The sequence below is a fragment of the Corvus hawaiiensis genome, chromosome 2, assembly GCF_020740725.1.
Source record: "Corvus hawaiiensis isolate bCorHaw1 chromosome 2, bCorHaw1.pri.cur, whole genome shotgun sequence".
NCBI lineage: Eukaryota > Metazoa > Chordata > Aves > Passeriformes > Corvidae > Corvus > Corvus hawaiiensis.
The window spans coordinates 9,951,980-9,969,647 of record NC_063214.1 but is presented as its reverse complement, the minus strand read 5'-3'; the positions used below and the strand labels follow the sequence as shown (position 1 = coordinate 9,969,647).

General features: G+C 42.6%; 1 protein-coding gene across 12 annotated transcripts in view; it reads left to right on the top strand.

Annotated features, from left to right (window-relative positions):
- The window catches only part of ROBO2 (roundabout guidance receptor 2), a 1,061,828-nt gene that overhangs the window by 913,263 nt on the left and 130,897 nt on the right, over positions 1–17,668 (top strand). For all 12 annotated transcript variants that reach the window (XM_048289014.1, XM_048289042.1, XM_048289061.1 and 9 more), the window contains one exon: positions 12,777–12,915. In XM_048289014.1, coding sequence (XP_048144971.1) covers positions 12,777–12,915 — 139 coding nt within the window. The remainder of the gene's footprint in view (positions 1–12,776; positions 12,916–17,668) is intronic.

Here is a 17,668-nt window from a genome sequence, read left to right as displayed (position 1 = left end):
TGGACTCCAGGCAGCAGCCCAGCAGCCCTTGTGTGAGCAGGGATGTGCCCAGTGACTGGAGAGCGTTATCCATGGTGTTTCCAGGAGGCAAAGTATCTACTGGACAGTCCAATCACTCTAAGCATGCACAATAAATCCAATAAATCCAGCGACTCTGGGAAATGTCAGATTGGCTCTGCGTGTTCAAATTGGCTTCACTGAACACAGGCAAAACCACCAGGATCACACGTTAGGTCCACAGCCTTCCCCTAATATGACTCACAGGTCCGAGGAACACGGTAATATTGCAAATGTTGAGGAAAAATATGCTAAAAATACTCCTATGCAATTAATGTGCCAGACTTTAACTGCTTTGAACATACTTGAAAATGGACTTGACAATAAAAATAATGAGACCTTGACTGAAAGAGATTTTTATTAGGTGATTGGCAAGTCTATAGCTGGTGCTGATTCGGGAAAGGAATGTGTATTAATTAGCTGATTAGTCATGTCTTCATTCCTTTCCCAAATAACAGCTCTCCAAACCCTTTCCACAGTGTGAAGGGAGCCTTAGTAAACACTCTATGTTTCATAGGAGTTTCATAGGAACTGTTTCATACTAGTTCTCAAACCTTTCCAGAAAGCAGCTACTTGTTACTTTTGGCTTTGCAAGTTATTCTGTAATACCCAAAGTTAACTTCTGCATGTGACTTGTGACAGATCTCTGGCTCCCTGTACAGTAAATCTAGCTTGAGGCATTGCCTCTGGAAAAACTGAGTCAGTGTGGTGGGACCTGGTGGCCCAAGGGGAACACCATGGAAGCTTAGCCTGAAAGATTACACCTTTTCCTGAGTTTAAAAACAATATAATAAAATGGGCCATAAGAACCTTGGGAAGTGGTAGGGGGAGAAAATAAATTTTTCCCATGTACAGAATATGTCCACTTGGCTGGGTACCCATTCAATAACCTTTACTACTGAGAGATAGTTATGAATAGTACATGTAGAACTTTCACCTTTCTTTTCCAAGCTTATCTGCATTGGAAATACTGTTTTCAACATTTAGGCACTAGGCACTACTAACAGTATAGTGGTAGTGTCAATGCAGATTGCATTACTTTTGTTCCCAAATCATGATTCTTCCATTAGCAAAAAATTGGCAAACTTTCACAGTAAAATACCATAAAGATCATATAAGAGTGCTATCCAAAATTGTGTTTTGAATAGTGGCAAAGATGCACTACAATTTGTTAGGCTTCTTTTTCAGGCATTACTGCTAGTTTTTGCCTTTGTGAGGCTCCAAGGTGTAATCTTGGAGTAAAGCAGAAAGGCTATGTCACAGAGTCTTAAGTTGGCCTTTAAAGAAAGTTAATAACCTCAGTCTTAAAGTTCACAAAAAGAGGCAGCATGGGACTTGATTATTGTGTGCACACTATTCTAAAGGCCAATTTCCAAAGTGTAAGTGATACAAATTAGGCTGCATTGCTTGTGTTTGGGCTCATAGCCCTTGGCTGAACAGAATTAAAGCAAGATGCAAAACAGAAACAGTTTAATTCCAATTTGTAAGAGAGCTTTGTTTGTAAATACATAATATGGAGCCAGAAATTAAATAAAGAAGGAATTGCTCCTTAAGATAACCTTTATCATTTTGTCATGCTGCTTCACCATTCTGAGATAAGTTTTCAAGGTTTTTTAACTGTTTCAGACTCTTGTATTTTCCTTAGCACTTAAAATAGTATGTTTGAAGAGAATGTACAAAGGTATATCTTGTATATTGATTCTAAAGCTCAGTGAAATCAATGAAAGCCTTAGTATATCAACTTCAAGAGACTGGCATCAAGCAATGGAAAAAGATATATTTAGAAGAGCCTCAAAAGAATATAAAGCATAAGAAGAGTACAAAAATGTCTTTAAAAAGATATGTCAATTTGGACATATTAAAGATTGTTTTGGATTAATCTTTGATTTGAGCTTTGGTATCTGAACCTTTTTTCAGCTAATAAGGTCCTGTGGGATGAAGAGGTATTTTTGTCCGATGCTTGAGGAAGTATCTGTGTTTGATGTTCTGTAGATATTGTCAGGCTGAAAGAGACACCCTAGTTTCAGGAAGAGTATACTGTGATGACATGGTGTTAGAGGAAAAAAATCCTCAAAATCCCTTTAATGAAGACATTGTGCCCCATTTTACTTTCTTGAGCTCTGCCTATGTAGAAGGCCTTAGCGGAGTCCTGACCAATTGTATCCTGGAAAGCTTTCCCAGTCACATGGAAAAATCTACCAAAACTAGGCATACATTCATAGGTCAAGACAGAGGAATCAGCAGTGTGTATTTTGTCCTTCAGATCAAAGCTCCTCCTGGTTTTCTTCAAATCCCTGTATTTTCCACTTGCAGTCTATTTGTGGCAGTTTGCAAAAAGCCAGGTCAGCTTTAGAATATTTGTTGTCCACAGATACCAAGAAGTTGTAATAGGATAATGATACAGCTCTGAAAAAGTGTCTGATTTGGTCCCCAAAGTTTGTATGTAACAGTTAGTAAAAACTGTAATTAACATGGCTGTAGATGTAGATAAAAGGAGAAAAGCACTAGCAACTGATAACATTCATTTCGCTGCAGTTGCCTCTTACTGGTGTTCCATGGCTTTACTGTGCAAGCTCATCACGCCTTGGGTGCTGCTTAGAGTGTAGGAGTTTGCAATGTCTACACAAGTGCTTATTTCTCAGATGAAAAAGGGAAAAGTGCCTAAAAAGATGCAGTGGAAGAATGTCTTTAAATATAAAATGGCCTGCTTTTGCAATTTTACTTTCATTTATTTGGCCAACATAGGTAAATTTAGTGAGATTGTAATATCCTGTCTTCTTCCACATGTTCTTTTTTGGCAGAGAGGTTTACTTCATTCAGAGCATGTTGCATTTAATGAAATATCTATGCTACTGACAGCGTTCTGAAGTGAAACTTACTTGCAACCATCTAATGTTTCTTTTTTTTCCTTTTGAATCAGAATGCTGAAGTGAAAAAAGCTTTCATTTGTAACTATTTGCTATTAAATCCTCCCCAAAGCCTTTTAATTTGTGTTTTAATGCTCTTTTTAGAACACAAAAACATTTTAGAAAAATGATGTCTTCTCTCCATCAAAGACAGAGAAAACAAGAATAATTCTAAATCAGATTGAGACTCTATATTATGGGGACCATCAAATCCTTCACTCTAGCAGTTGCCTCAGCAGAGAAAATATATTAAGGTAGTTAGGATCATTTTAATTAGATTGAGGCCCCATGTATGGCTGTCTAACTTTTTGAGGAACAGAGAAAGGGCAGTAATACATCTGAAGGTCATCTGAGTCTCTCTAATTGACTGTGATACTCAAACCAATTGTTAAATATGGGAAAAATTGAGTTCTGAGGTTAACTTGTGTCATCACCCAAAGCAAGGAAAGCATTTTGCTGTTTCTGGCTAAGGTCTGTAGGTTTCCTTACAGCACATACTGTAGGTTAAGGGTTCTGGGGTCCAGTCGGGACGGCCGGACGTAGACGGTGACGGATGGAGACGAGAGATCTCTATAGGCAGGTCTTGGGACACAGTCGGTTTATTGTAAAGGGCGTGGGTATTGGGGCACTGCTCAGAGCTGGTAGACTCAGCTCTGAGCAGGCCCAAGAGAGCAAGAGAGTGAACGGGTGAGAGAGAGAGTGTAAGAGCAAGAGTAAGAGCAAGAGTAGAAGTGGAAGAGAGGAATGAGAATGAATAGAAGTGTCTGAAGTCCTGGTTACAATACAATAAATCATCTTCTGTACTGAATATTCTAATTGTCACTAACCAATCTAATACAAGATACAAATCCTATAGCATTTACATACAGCCTATAAGAGTTCTTATATTACCATAGAGTGTTACATCTTAACTTCTAAAAACTACTCTTTGGACCCCTTCTGCTGAGCTAGTAGGGTCTGCTCTGACCCTTGGACCTGTTTGCAAGCAGAGGGTATTGTTCCATCAAGAGGGGATTACTTCAGTGGCCATACCATTGTTTTCTAGTTGTTCAGTAACTAAGACTTGGTATTTCAAAAGTGGCTTTCATTTTGATGTTGCCTGTAGTTTTCATATTCCCAAAATCTTTTGTCAGGCAGTCATATTTCCAAGGCTTTCCTGTTTCATCTTCCCCAACATCTCCCCCTTTTCGATGGACAATTAAGATATTAGACATAGTCCTACTCGTCATTTTTTGCACACACTGAAGTATACAAGGTACTGCTACTAAAACTATAATTATTACTACTAGAATAATCAAGCCTATTTTACAGAGTTCCCTTAGCCAGGGTGCAAAGCTCCAACCATCAAACAAACTGTCTAGCCAAGACGGGTTATCTGTTGTAATTTGGTTAGCTAGGTCCCTTAGGTTTTGTAACTGTTTGTGAATGGAAACAGAATGATCGGATAAGTTCATACAGCATAATCCTTCAAAATCTTTACAGCCATGCCTATGTGCTAATAAAAGATAATCAATGTAAGTGTGGTGTCTATGGCTGGAAGTCGGAGAAATGTGATGATTATCACATGGCTAATACTTATCAAAAGTAACATTACTAAAACCTTCTGGAAAAGGCACTTCAACTAAACAGGTTAAAAAAGGTTTGTCAGGGCTTGTGTCAGACAGACAGATGGTATCGGAGCCTGCAGATTTGGCTAAAGCAACCCAGACATTTGTCTTTGGTTGATTTACAGGTAAAGTTTCACTACAAAAACTAAAACATAAGATTAAAAGCAACATGCATCTACACAAATAATGCTAAAATTCCATTCTTTTCTTGAGCTGTTTTTGGCAGATCGCTTTCTTCTGGTGATTCTGCGCACTTTAGGTCTGGGTGCTTGCTTCTTGGCTTCCACTTGCAGGGTCACTGGCTGAAGTGGAACCGACAGCGGGCTTTGATGCGTGGTACAGCTTCACGTTCTTTGCTGGAATCCACTTGGTTCCTTCACCTGTGGAGAGACATGCAAATCCCTTTCCCCACATTATAAGATCATATGGTCTTTCTATTTTTCCTGATGCTAGATTCTTGATTAAAACTAGGGGGTGCTCTTTCAGTTTTGCTTTTTTGTTGTTTAAGAAATGTCTGAAGATGGGGGGATCAGGCTCTTCTGCAGAGCTATTCAAAAAATTATAAACATACAAAGCCTTATTCAACCTCCTTTGAGGTGTATCCTGGGCTTCTCCCCCTTTTTGTTGATTAAAAATGCGTTTTAAAGTTTGATGTGTTCCTTTTAGGGTACTTTTTGGCAGTTGTTTAAAGTATGGAGAGCAGATACCACTGTCCTTTATTGCTTTCCGCAACTCTTTAATCTCATGGTGTGGGATAGCTTGCCATGTTCTAGGACCACCAGCTTGCTGGCTGAATAGTACAGGCATAGCTAAAGGATTTAGATTTTCCTCTTTGCAAATTTGGCGTCTGATTTCATGCCAGTCTGTAAATTGAAAATTATTGAAACATTTTTGGGGGTTGTCTACTTTTGGGATTAATGCAGGCGAATCTTCAGGGTTTAGTGTTTCTTTCTGAGTTGAGAAGTCTGTCCCGAACACTGGGGGGACACCAGAGCTGTTTGGGTTGGTTCCGGGAAGCGGCGGCGGAGTCAGGGAGGCAGGCGGCGGAGTCAGGGAGGCAGGCGGCGGAGTCGCAGGAAGATGCGCGGCTGGTCCCGGGAGCGGTGCTGAGGTTGGAGAAGTTTGAGCGGAGTGACACCGGTGATCTGGGAGTTGCAGCGATTGTGCATGCGCGTGTTGCAGCGATTGAGCATGCGCTTGTTGCATCATCAGGTCCGCGCGGCAGGATGTAATGGCGGCAGTCTGTGTGGCAGATGGTTCGGGAAAAGCGGGAGATGGCAGGACTGCAGAACCAGGGGCTGGGGCTGGGGCTGCGGCCGCGGGAGGCAGGAGGGCTGGTGGCTGGATCGCGGCGTGCTGCTGCTGGAAGCTTGTAGGCTGGGCTGGGGTGGGTGGTGATGCCGCGGGAGACGGGGCTGCAGTGCCGGGAGATGGAGCTGGAGCAGGGGCAGGCACGGGGGAGACTGCAGACATCCGTGCAGGCAGCGCGGCACCGGGACCAAGTGGCTCGCGGAGCTGGGGCGCTCCCAGCGCAAGCGATGGTGTGCGGGGATCGGGGAACAGCACAGAAACGGCAGCAGAGACGGGAGTAGACACAGGCGGCTGCTGTGCCGAGGGGCCGGGGGACCGCTCGGGGCGTGCTGTGTGCGCTTGAACGGCAGGGTGGGGGGGTAGGGTTCCTGCGGTAACGTGCACAGGGGGTGCCGGAGACAGCAGCGTGGCCGTGGCCGGCGCTCTGGGCACCAGTGTTTCGGGAGCGGCAGGGGACTGTGAAGACGCAGCAGCGGCGGACGCGGATGGAACAATGGCTATCATCGGCGCCGTGGGGGGGGGGGGGGGGCCTGGGGGGCTGGAAGAAGGGTCGCCGCTTGGCTTTGGGGGGGGGCGGCTATAATGGCAGCCATGGCCATAACCGGCGCGGCTGGGGGGGGGGTAACACCCGTAGGTAGCAGGGGGGTAGGCGCTGGCCCCGCAGGGGTACCGCTGGGGGGCGGGGCCATCATGATGTCAGCAGCGGGGGTGGGGTAGCAATGACGGCAGCAGGGGGGGGTGGAGCCGCGGTGACGGGACCGGGGGGGGGGCACGGGGGGGCAGGGGCAAGGGGCGGGGCCGCGGAGACGCTGGCACTGAGGGCGGGGGCCGCGGGGGATGGGGCAGCGGGGACGCGCGGGATGGCGGGGATGGCGGGAGGGGCCGTAGGGTCCGGTGGGGTGGCTGGGGCCGGGGTAACGGGTGTGGGGGCCGCGAGCGCGGGGGGCGGGGCGGCGCGAGTCAGGCGGACCGTGGGTATCGGAGCCGTGGGGTCCGGCGGAGGGGCGGGGGCCATGCTCCGCTGCGGGCTCGCGGCAGCAAGGGGCGGACTCGCAGCCGGAGCCGGGCTCGGCGGGGTGACTGTTGCGGGCGGCGCCACCGCGGCAAACAGCTCTACCAGCGCTCTGCAAGCTGGGAGCAGCTGCGCGGCTGCCATATCTCGGTAGGAGATGTTATTGAAGAGTTTAACTCCAACTGTGTCCCAAAAGTCTCTTGTAAAGACGGCTGAACGGTCAGCGTTTGGGAAATTAAGTTGGGTCCATTCTAAAAGATTTTTTAGCTCGTGTTTAGGCAACTGACTTGGACCAGAGCTTATAAGTAAATGCTTAAGTTGCTTATAGAGATCTCTGTCATGGGCAGAGTGGGTTTGTCCCATTTTTTAGACCAGTATGATACTCACTTAGGTGATGTCGCAGGAGCAGCGTCCTTACTCAGATGTCTGTCGTGCGGGGCTGGCCAGGCACTCCACTCGGCAGTCAGGACGCCGCTTTTCGGTCCTTTCCCAGAGCTCCGGTTTCAGGCGTCGCTTGGCAACGGCTTTCCGTGCTCAGGACCTCACGGGTGGGTCCGCACTGAGCTCCAGTGCGGGCGGTGCTCAGCACTACTCGCCTGTGCTCGGGGCGTGCGGCAGATTTCCCTCCGCAGAGCTCCGGTCAGTACTGCTTAGCAGCGTGTCCGTGCTCGAGGGGTGATACGGCAGACCTCCTCAAAGAGCTCCAGGGGGCCGCTGCGCAGCAGTGGCGGCCCGTGCTCGAGGGCTGCCAGGCAATTGCCTCCAAGAGCTCCAGGTAATCCCCGTGCTCGAAGGCTGCCTCAGCAGAATTACAGAGCTCCAGCTATTACGATGCGCAGCATCGGTATGCCGTGCTCACGACAAGTTCTAGGTGGCTATAACTGGTCTTTTAGTTACCGTCCATGGAGAAAAGTCCTACAGATGGAGAAAGCTGAACCGGGCGTTCAATCACGTTGTGCGCCAGGCTGCAGGTGCTGGGTGTGGGGTCGGCAATCACGGTGGGCGCCAGACTGTAGGTTACCGGGTTCAGTCTGGACCGGGCGTAGATGATGGCGGATGGAGACGAGAGATCTCTATAGGCAGGTCTTGGGACACAGTCGGTTTATTGTAAAGGGCGTGGGTATTGGGGCACTGCTCAGAGCTGGTAGACTCAGCTCTGAGCAGGCCCAAGAGAGCAAGAGAGTGAACGGGTGAGAGAGAGAGTGTAAGAGCAAGAGTAAGAGCAAGAGTAGAAGTGGAAGAGAGGAATGAGAATGAATAGAAGTGTCTGAAGTCCTGGTTACAATACAATAAATCATCTTCTGTACTGAATATTCTAATTGTCACTAACCAATCTAATACAAGATACAAATCCTATAGCATTTACATACAGCCTATAAGAGTTCTTATATTACCATAGAGTGTTACATCTTAACTTCTAAAAACTACTCTTTGGACCCCTTCTGCTGAGCTAGTAGGGTCTGCTCTGACCCTTGGACCTGTTTGCAAGCAGAGGGTATTGTTCCATCAAGAGGGGATTACTTCAGTGGCCATACCATTGTTTTCTAGTTGTTCAGTAACTAAGACTTGGTATTTCAAAAGTGGCTTTCATTTCGATGTTGCCTGTAGTTTTCATATTCCCAAAATCTTTTGTCAGGCAATCATATTTCCAAGGCTTTCCTGTTTCATCTTCCCCAACAACATACCTCAAGCACTGCAACAGATTGTAGGTGTGTGTCCAGATTGCCTTAACAATCCCCTTTTATAACTGCAAGCAAAGTTTATTCTGAAGTTATAAAGGTCACCCTAGTAATAGCACGACTGGTTGACATGACATATAACCATGACCTATTTTATAGTTCTCTTCAAAGATTTTTAATATTCATCAGAGAAAGTCTGGGAAGTGGGTACTTTATTTACTCAGTGAAAGCTTATAAAATAGCTATATTAAAATTTTTATATATGCCTATGATTTTAATTTATCACCTTTTCTTGTTATTTCTCAAATATATTATGTTCTGGATGCTGTTGGCAGAGTAACAATGTTTAATTATATCGCAAGGCTTTATTTATGGGCAAACCATTTCAGAAGAAAAAATATGAAAAAGATTTTTTTTTCCCCTCAAGATTAGCTCTGAAACTAAATTTGACCTGGCTGTGTGAAGAAACCATCTTTATTTAGCATGCTTGGGCAAGCAGTGCTCTGTCTCCTGAGAGATTAACATTGTAAGCAAGTTATGCAGGTGACTCAAATCCAGTTAATCTCACATAAAGAATGTTAATTGCATTGGCAATGGCATTCACTCTGATCACTTTATAGCTGTATAATTAGCTATTGGACATATTCAAGGGGTTTTCTGACTGATACAAATACAGGAAACAACATGAGAGGTAACTTGTTCTTTCCTGATTCACACTGTGCAAAATGCAGAGATGATGGAGAAATGGAACCAGTGGTTGTTGGTATTTGCATGTTCTTGCTAACAGGGCTCTGTCCTTATGCACTTAGTTATTTTCTAGCAACTTTGGAAATGTTTTTGAAAATACACAGTTTTAGAAGCTGATATGAAACAAATACGTGTGTCTTCTCCTAAATTGCCTTGATGTGGAATCCAGTGATTTACCTAATGACCTCAGGGCCATTTACTTTCCCCTCAGCTGGCTTCTCCTCAAAATGAGACAGGAATTTATTTTCTCATCTCCTGTATGGGAGAATTTACAGCCACAAGTAGCAATTTCATAAGTCTGCACATGCTAATTTCTTAGCTGTTTACATGCAGCTTTTGCAAACATGGTCTAAAATGATTTTTGTATGCGGACCAAGCCAGTGTACAGACACCCATAGAGTTATTTAAATTCAATGGGGCTGAACCAGGGCCTCTAAATCACCAGTTAGAATGCTAATCTGGATCTGAATTTCTTTGTTTAGGATCATGTCTTGAAAAACAAATGCCAAAATGAAGAGGGAATTTTGTGTGAGCTCAGAGCAGGAGTTGGTGTCAGCTCTTCTTAGGAGAGAAGTTGTGAGTGAAAAAGATGCTGTTGCAACTTGCAGACAGTCTCATTAAAATACTCCCTTCCAGATTCACATAGTTACAGATGGGCCAAGTACATTGCTTAGCATTAAGACTAAAAAATAATTGTGGGGTTTTTTTGTTTTGTTTTGTCCAGTTTTAATAAGTTTATCAAATTAAAATGGCCTTATCAAAAACTTTTCATGCCTGACTGGAAAACTGATTTTAATTGAGAAAATGAAATTGACAAAATAATTCACTCTTCTCTAAGAATGTTGAAGTTCTTGCAGTTTGGAGGCAAAAGGGATAATTGGAGTGAAATGGGCAAGGATTGGAAGGAGCAAAATGGAGGAAGCTTTTTGTCCTGAGAAGTGCAGGTGCCTCATACTGAGTATCAGGCACCTAAAATATGTTGGGAAGTAGCTAACCTGTGACAGAGGTGTACTTTTTTTTTGTCTTGTCCAGAGGATTTTCACTAAATTTAGCCAAATATACACCTGTCTAAGAAAAAAAGTAATAGAGTCATTAATTCATACACCAGAGAACCCACGAATGCAGATCTGGGCAGCATTTTCCTGTATCTGCACTGTGTTCCTGCTGCTGTCACTCTCCTGGGAGGGTCCTTGGGTACTTCAGCTGAATTTCTTGTGTTAAGTTTGTGGATAGGCTCTATTTGGGCGACCTGGGGAAAAGGAGCTCCAGTTCAAGTGTAGACCAAACGCTCAGGGCAGAAGAGTCCGTTTGCTGTGAGGTAGGAAGAAGGAAGAAGCAGGGATAGTTGGAAGAGGAACTGGACATGTGAACTTTCTGGGTTCCAGGTGTGAAAAGTGGTATTTCTGGGCTAAAAAGGACAAGTTGACAAGGAAACAGTCAGCAGTTGGATATGGCTTGTACACAGACTTAAAACAGGAAATTATAAAAATTTCAGTATGTGCGGAGAGGCTAGAAATGAATTTACTTGCCCAAACATTGCTGGAATCTGCAGATCCAGGGCAGGACTAGGACAAAAGCAATGGCTTGGGGAGAAGAATCTGTGCCCGTTGGACATGCTTTTATCTCTAGCATCTGGAGAAGTGCTATAGATACTTGAGCATGTCTATTCTTCTGCTGACAAAATATGTTTTCCCCTGCCAATAGGTTTCCCTGCTAATATGGAATTCCTGTGTGATGCTGTCACTCATTTACATAATTACTAACAGGTGGTTTTGTGTTCCTCATTTTCTGACTGATATTTTGATTTGTAAAAGTGGTGAACACTTTTTTGTGTCTGCAGTTGAATTAATGGAAGCTGAACTTTGAACACACAAAATTAATGCTTAATTTCCACCCAACACATCCCCTCCCTCCCCCCCAAAAAAAAATTGCCAGTTTTGTGGCTCAGGTTGAGCATCAAAATTTAGCAGGTACTTTTTACCTTGCTTTCTAAGATCTCTATCGTACCTCAGAGAGGAGCTATGAAAATAAGTGAGTTGATTATAAAGCATTAAGATAGGTGTAATTGAGGTCATGAGGAAATTAATAATTCTGTCTTTGAAGTGACGTTTGAGTAGTAAGACTGGGGGGCACCCTCTAAATGATACAACTACAGCAAAATATTAAACACCTGCTTTTTAAATGAATACCAACAATCTGGAGATGTTTTGGGAAAAAATAGTGTGTGATCATATAATTGCAACCAGTCCCATAAGGCATCAAAACCAGAAAGGAAGTGATTAAAAGACATTCAGGCAGCCTTAATTCTGTCAGTAAGTGTGGCCTGCTTGATTTTGCAACCTTGTTAATGTTCTTCTAACTTTTCCTTAAAAAATTATTTGCATGTAATAATCATTCATAACAAACATATAAAATTAGCTCTGTAGTTATCAAGACAAACTGCCTGAGTCAGAATCTGGTATTGCTTGCATCTGTGTGGATTTTGAGAAATTTTTTTTAAGTGACATCAAATCCCTTAACTTGCTGAGAGTGAAATGCGAAACATAGTGTGTAACCAGTTTTAAATGTCTTTATGATAAATTCCTGTCTTGAGTGGAAATACTGTTCCCTATAAACCCAGTCTTACAATGGTTTGACTAGTATAAATAATTTATGGCAATAAAAGTGTGGTGTGGCTGAGAGGACAGAACAAAATTTGTGCAGTCCAAAGGCAACTTGGAAGCTAACCCCAGTGACATCCTTTCAAATGCAATTACCGGTACTTGGATTTTGTACCAGTATAACTGAGATCAGATTGTGGCTCTGCGTCTGGATTTTAAGCAGGCCTGTACAACATTATGGTGATTAATACTATTTGTAGCCGTGCAGCCTAACATAACAAGGGTAAACAGAAGTTATTACTCAGCCCTTAATTTGGTTTTCCATGGTGAAGTTGGCGATGGGGACCAGGGAAGCTCTGTCCTGTGTACGACAGTTCGCACTGCCTGAGATGCTTGACACGGAGTTTAAGTTTTCCTCCGAAGCACCAAGGTATTGATCACTGCTAAAGGCACGCTGGCTCCATTGGCAGCTCATACGTTGCTGCAGCAGGAGCTCCCAGCCCAGTCTCCATATGTGTAGCACTGCAGAGCCGCAGCGTTTCCAGGGAAGGGCATGGCCTCGGAGGCCTCTGCGCTGTCCAGCAGGTGGCCAGTCAGTCCTGGCACAGGCTGCCTTCTGGTGGCTCTTGCTGGAGGGCGGGATGGGAGAGCCCCTGCCTCTCCAGCCTGGCAGCCCTCTCCAGCCTGGCAGCCCTCTCCCTGGCTTTTTATGCACATCATCAGTTCCACTTGTCTGAATTTGTGGAGCTCAGCCTCCTTTCTGTTTGATGGATGGGTAAGCGACAAGATGCTGAAAAGTCAAAAAGTGTTCATTTCAGGCGTCTGACTCACTGTGGAATTTTAATGTCTCTTTCAAGAGCGGCCCACGTTCCTCAGGCGACCGATTAACCAAGTGGTGCTGGAGGAGGAGGCCGTGGATTTCCGATGCCAGGTGCAGGGGGATCCCACACCCACAGTCCGGTGGAAGAAAGATGATGCAGACTTACCGAGGGGAAGGTGAGAACAACATTCACATTCACTTTCAAATTTCAATTGTTGCACAATGCTGGAATGCATCCCTACTGCTAAGAGTTTGTTCTTTGACATTGTATCCAAGATTTATGTCCCATATTGCTGCTCTTTTGGCGCTACAAATCTTGTTCCAGAGGCCGCTGCGCAGGCGAACCCAGCCTGGGTGAATTGTCCAGATAATGGATTCCTGTGGAGGGAAGAAAGGTGATGTGTAGCTGTTGTGAGCACATGGGTATTCAGTGAATTTATTGGAGACAGTAAAGATGTTTTAGGACTGTAATAGTGATAGTAGCCTTCAGAATGATGTGCTGATACCAAGAGGGAGAAAACTTGGCAGGAAAGTTGCTCTGTTGCACTGGCAAGGTGAATTACAAGCAGAGCATGGTGGGCTTTGCTGGCTCCTTGGTTCATGTCTATTAAGTCTTGGAGAGAAACCTTCCTCTTGAGGAAACAAAAAGCCAGACTAGCAGAAGTGTAAAGCAGAGCTGAAATCTGGAACAGGCCCCCTGTGTTCAAGAAAGATTAATTTAGTCTGGAACCAACAAGGAGAAAATTTTAGTGAGCAGGGGAAGGGAGTCTCTTCTGCAAAAGGGTTTTAAATTAGTTTGGCTCCTTTCAGCTAACAGAGCGGTGTTTGGTCCTCATTTTCTGGAACTCTTTCTTGTTTTGATGCTGAATCATTATTTCATTAAAAATCTCAACATGGAAATAGCTCTGGAAACAAGAATTAGAGCCCAGGTCTCCATAACCCAACAAATCCTTCTGGCACTATGAGTTCTGATTTATTTTTGGACAGTTTTAATTTTAGCAGTAGACATGAATAGTATCTCTTCTTCCCCCCACCCCCCCAACCACAGCTGATCTTTTCCATCAGTTGAATATACTAATAGAAAAATAGATTTCCATGTAAGTTAGATACCTATGTGTGTGTATATATATATATGTACTTTTAAAAAAAAATTAATTTTCTTGCAATTTAAAACAAATTAAAAAGTGACATAGCTGTTTTGCTAATTATAGTGACAGATGTGTATGAATGTAACACATAAAATATTATTTTCAAGAGAAGACTTCTGGATGTCAGGGTGGATTTTTCTATTTGTGTGCTCTTTAACTATGCATTGTAGAGTAGTCCACAGTAAATACATTGCATTTCTGGGATTTATTCTTGCTTTTGTGCTACTTCTGTTGTTTTAAATCATGTCTGCTTCTAGGTCTCATAAGCAGAAGCAGTAGATGATGAACCCACATATCTTTGGTTAGATTGCTCTTCTGTTAGACATTTTTGGTGACTTTATCCCTTCTTTTCTCCAACATCTGCACTTCAGAGGCAAACGCCTCTGATAGTCAGCATTGTATGCTTTCTATTCTATAATTTTTTTATTTATATAGCACAATATGTGAGCATATTGTCACTGTCCAAAAAGTGGAAATTTCCAAGCCATGCTGCATGACGCTTACTCAAGGAAGATAAACTTAAAACCTGAAAAACAAGAGCTATTGGGTTTTTGTCTGTATTTTTTAATACCAGCAAAGAAATTTGCCCAGGTACAGTCTGAATGAATGGATGGATAGGAAAATTAAGAAAAGAATGTCAAAATGGTTCCTCCTTATTGAAATGAGAGTTGTTTTTTTTTTTTTGAGGTAAAAGACAAATTAGCTTTCATCCTCTGAGCTCATATATTTTAAGCATTTTAACATCTACAGTGAAGTATAAAGCCCTCAAGGATTTCCCTTTGTTATTCTTCCTACAAGCATAAATACTTCTGAGCAAATCTGTGAGCTATTTGTCTTAAAACTTTCAATATCAATTTCCTGCTTCTACAGCTAACAATGTTCTTTGCACAACTGTCTGTTTTCATTTTTTCAATAATTTCATTTTGGCTTCATCCCTAGGTTGCCAGACAATTTATAGTACATACCTGTTTCAACAATTACTGCAGATTTTAAAAGGTGTCTATTGTTAATTCAGCTTTCAAAAGTGTCTAGTTCAGTGACAGCAAAGTAGAACAAACTGAATTTTTGTGTGCATTTTGTTTCTGTAATTTGCTTCTGGTGAATGCCAGAATCAGTGGTAGTGGATCCATAGTCTTTAAGAAATACTTGTCTGTTTTTCCACCTAACTTACTTTTAGGTTTTTTAGTGACCCATTTGAAAGCAAAGAGAAAAGTAATCACAGTGATTTCTGGTGGCAAATATGAACTGTATTGCTGCACTGACTGGTGTGTTGAGTAATAATTGGAAAATAATTTCAGGCTAAGTCCTAATTATAAAGGTCCCTGATGGACTCTAAGCAACTCCAGTTGCAATTGGATTAAATGAAAAAAAACCCCAACTTCTAAAGAAAGCATTATGTTTGAAAACATGACTCTTTTTAAGAAAATAATTTGGCTATTTGTCAAATTGTCTGTGTAATTACCCAGGAGTATATGAATAACCATGCTTTAAATCTGAAAATAGGTAGTTTGTTCTGAAGGTGCAAAACTTCATTCCCAATTTCAGTTGTTTTGAACTGATGATCTAAACCAACTGTGATAGTCTGTATTTTGAATTTAAAACCTTAAAGTGGTTCTTTGAGTAGTAGTTTTTAAAATGCCTGGGAAACATTGTCCTCACTAGTAGTCAAAGGAAGTTATTTGTCCAGCATCCTGTGAATCTGACTTTTCAGACTGCCGTATATATCATGGAGCTCCTCTGTGTGTGACTGGGCTGGAATTAAAAAATGATAAATACTAGGTGAAAACAGTAGTGTGACTTATGTATGATAACTGTTTTCATAGTTCTTTTGCACCACTGTGATAATAAATTTATGATATTCTGCAGTCTTTAAAATTCTTGTTAGAGCCTAAATTGGTCTCAGCGAATTGATATGTTGCTGATTTAAATGTTGATACTGCACCAACAGGGAGAATCAAAATCCCGTGTGAAGTCAGTGGTATGTAAAGCCTTTTTCCAGAAGCTGTCCACTTCAAACCAGTGACCCAAGACTGAAATGTATTGTGAATCAAAGGTAGAGGCACATGGTGTATATTTTATTTTAATTGCTCAAAAAAATTCAGCTTCACACCACAGCCTCCCCAGTACACAAAGGCCGGGGAATAGTTAATCAAGTATGACTCATGTCAAACTACTGGAGGTGAACAGGATGTTGTGGGGTCACGAGTCCTATGCCTTTGGCTGCAGTATGAGGTTCACTATTTCATGAGTAGAGTTTCTTCATTATAAGTGACACAAGGAAATGGCACAAAGATTGTGCTAAAGTGTCTCAGACAAGTGTGGCCATGCATAATGATTAGGGCGTACTGAAAATAAAATAAAATTTGTCCTTATGCGTTGAAATTTTTTTCCAGACACATGTTCGAGTATCTTTCCCTTTGATGTCTTCTCAGCCAAAATAGAGATTATACTTTGCTTCCACGGATCTGATGGTCTCCTGTGTGGTAGGGAATGCAATATGGCCTGGATCAACTTTTTATTCATCTACTTTTTAGTCCTGGTAACAGGAAGAAAATGACATTATTGAGAGCCTACAGTATGAGAGTGGCAGATCTATGACTAGCAATTTAATAACCTTTGAATAAGGTTTGTACAGTGTTTCATGTCTTCAAATTTTCTAGCGAAGCTGAGGAGAGCAGCTGCATGGTCTGTAATTATATAGCAAGTAATAAGTACTTTTTTTTTTTAGGAAGTGAAGAGATTTTCAATTACAAGTCAAAATTTATGACACACTATAATAACTGTTTAAACCTTTTATACAGAAGAAGTTAGCAGTGCCAGCTCTTCGGGAGAGTGAGGTTAGCTCAGCAAATATATTTTTCAGTTGCCTTAAAAATGACTGAGTAGCAATCACATAGGCCTTTTTTTGCATTCCAGCCCAGAACAGCTGTTTTAGTTCAGTAAATACATCTTTAATGAAATTACAACCTGCTCTTTTAAGTTGCATTTACAGGCACTGTCTGATTAGATGGATATTGTACTAGAGATGAAAAGTGGCAACTGCACCAGCAGGAAGAGGTGTTTGTTTTATGCGCCACCCACACAATGGGAGTGTGGGCAGAAAAACCAAGAGTGATGCCTCAGAAGGAAAGTGGTGTGTAGTTTACACAAGGTATATTGCTAAGTGTTAAGAGATTGTAGGTTATTAAATGAAGCAGAGCAGTGACACACAGCAATGAAAAGCATAAACAGCGCAGTAAGCTTCCTTATTTGCTGAAGATTAGGAACGTTCATTAAAAATTATTTGGGAATAAGCATTCTTAGAGCACAGAGTTAATGTATTCTAAGATATGTGTTAGCTGCAACAGTACAAGCCTCTGTAGGTGTTAGTTTTGCTATGTTTTTAAAACTGGCCGCTTTTTTTTTTAATGCATATGCATAGTCTGGGCAGAAATGCTGTCTGTCACACTTCTGCTAGAACTTACTGGAAAAGCTCACCTATAATTTCTCTGCTTTCCCCCATGGCTTCTCGTGAGCTCAAAACTAAGAGTATAACGTGACATTTTAAAAATATCTTACTGTGTTCCAGATGCAAGTCTTGGAAATGGCTTTAAACACAACCGACAGCAAACCTAATGAACTAAGAAAAGCTGGATTTTTTAAGAGGAGACCAGAAAGAGCTTGATAGCCAGAGAAGCTTTGCATTTGTATTTCTTCATTGTGGTGGGCTGACCCTGGCTGGATGTCAAGTGTCCCCCAAAGCCTTTCTGTTATTCCCTCCTCAGCTGGACAGGGGGCAGAA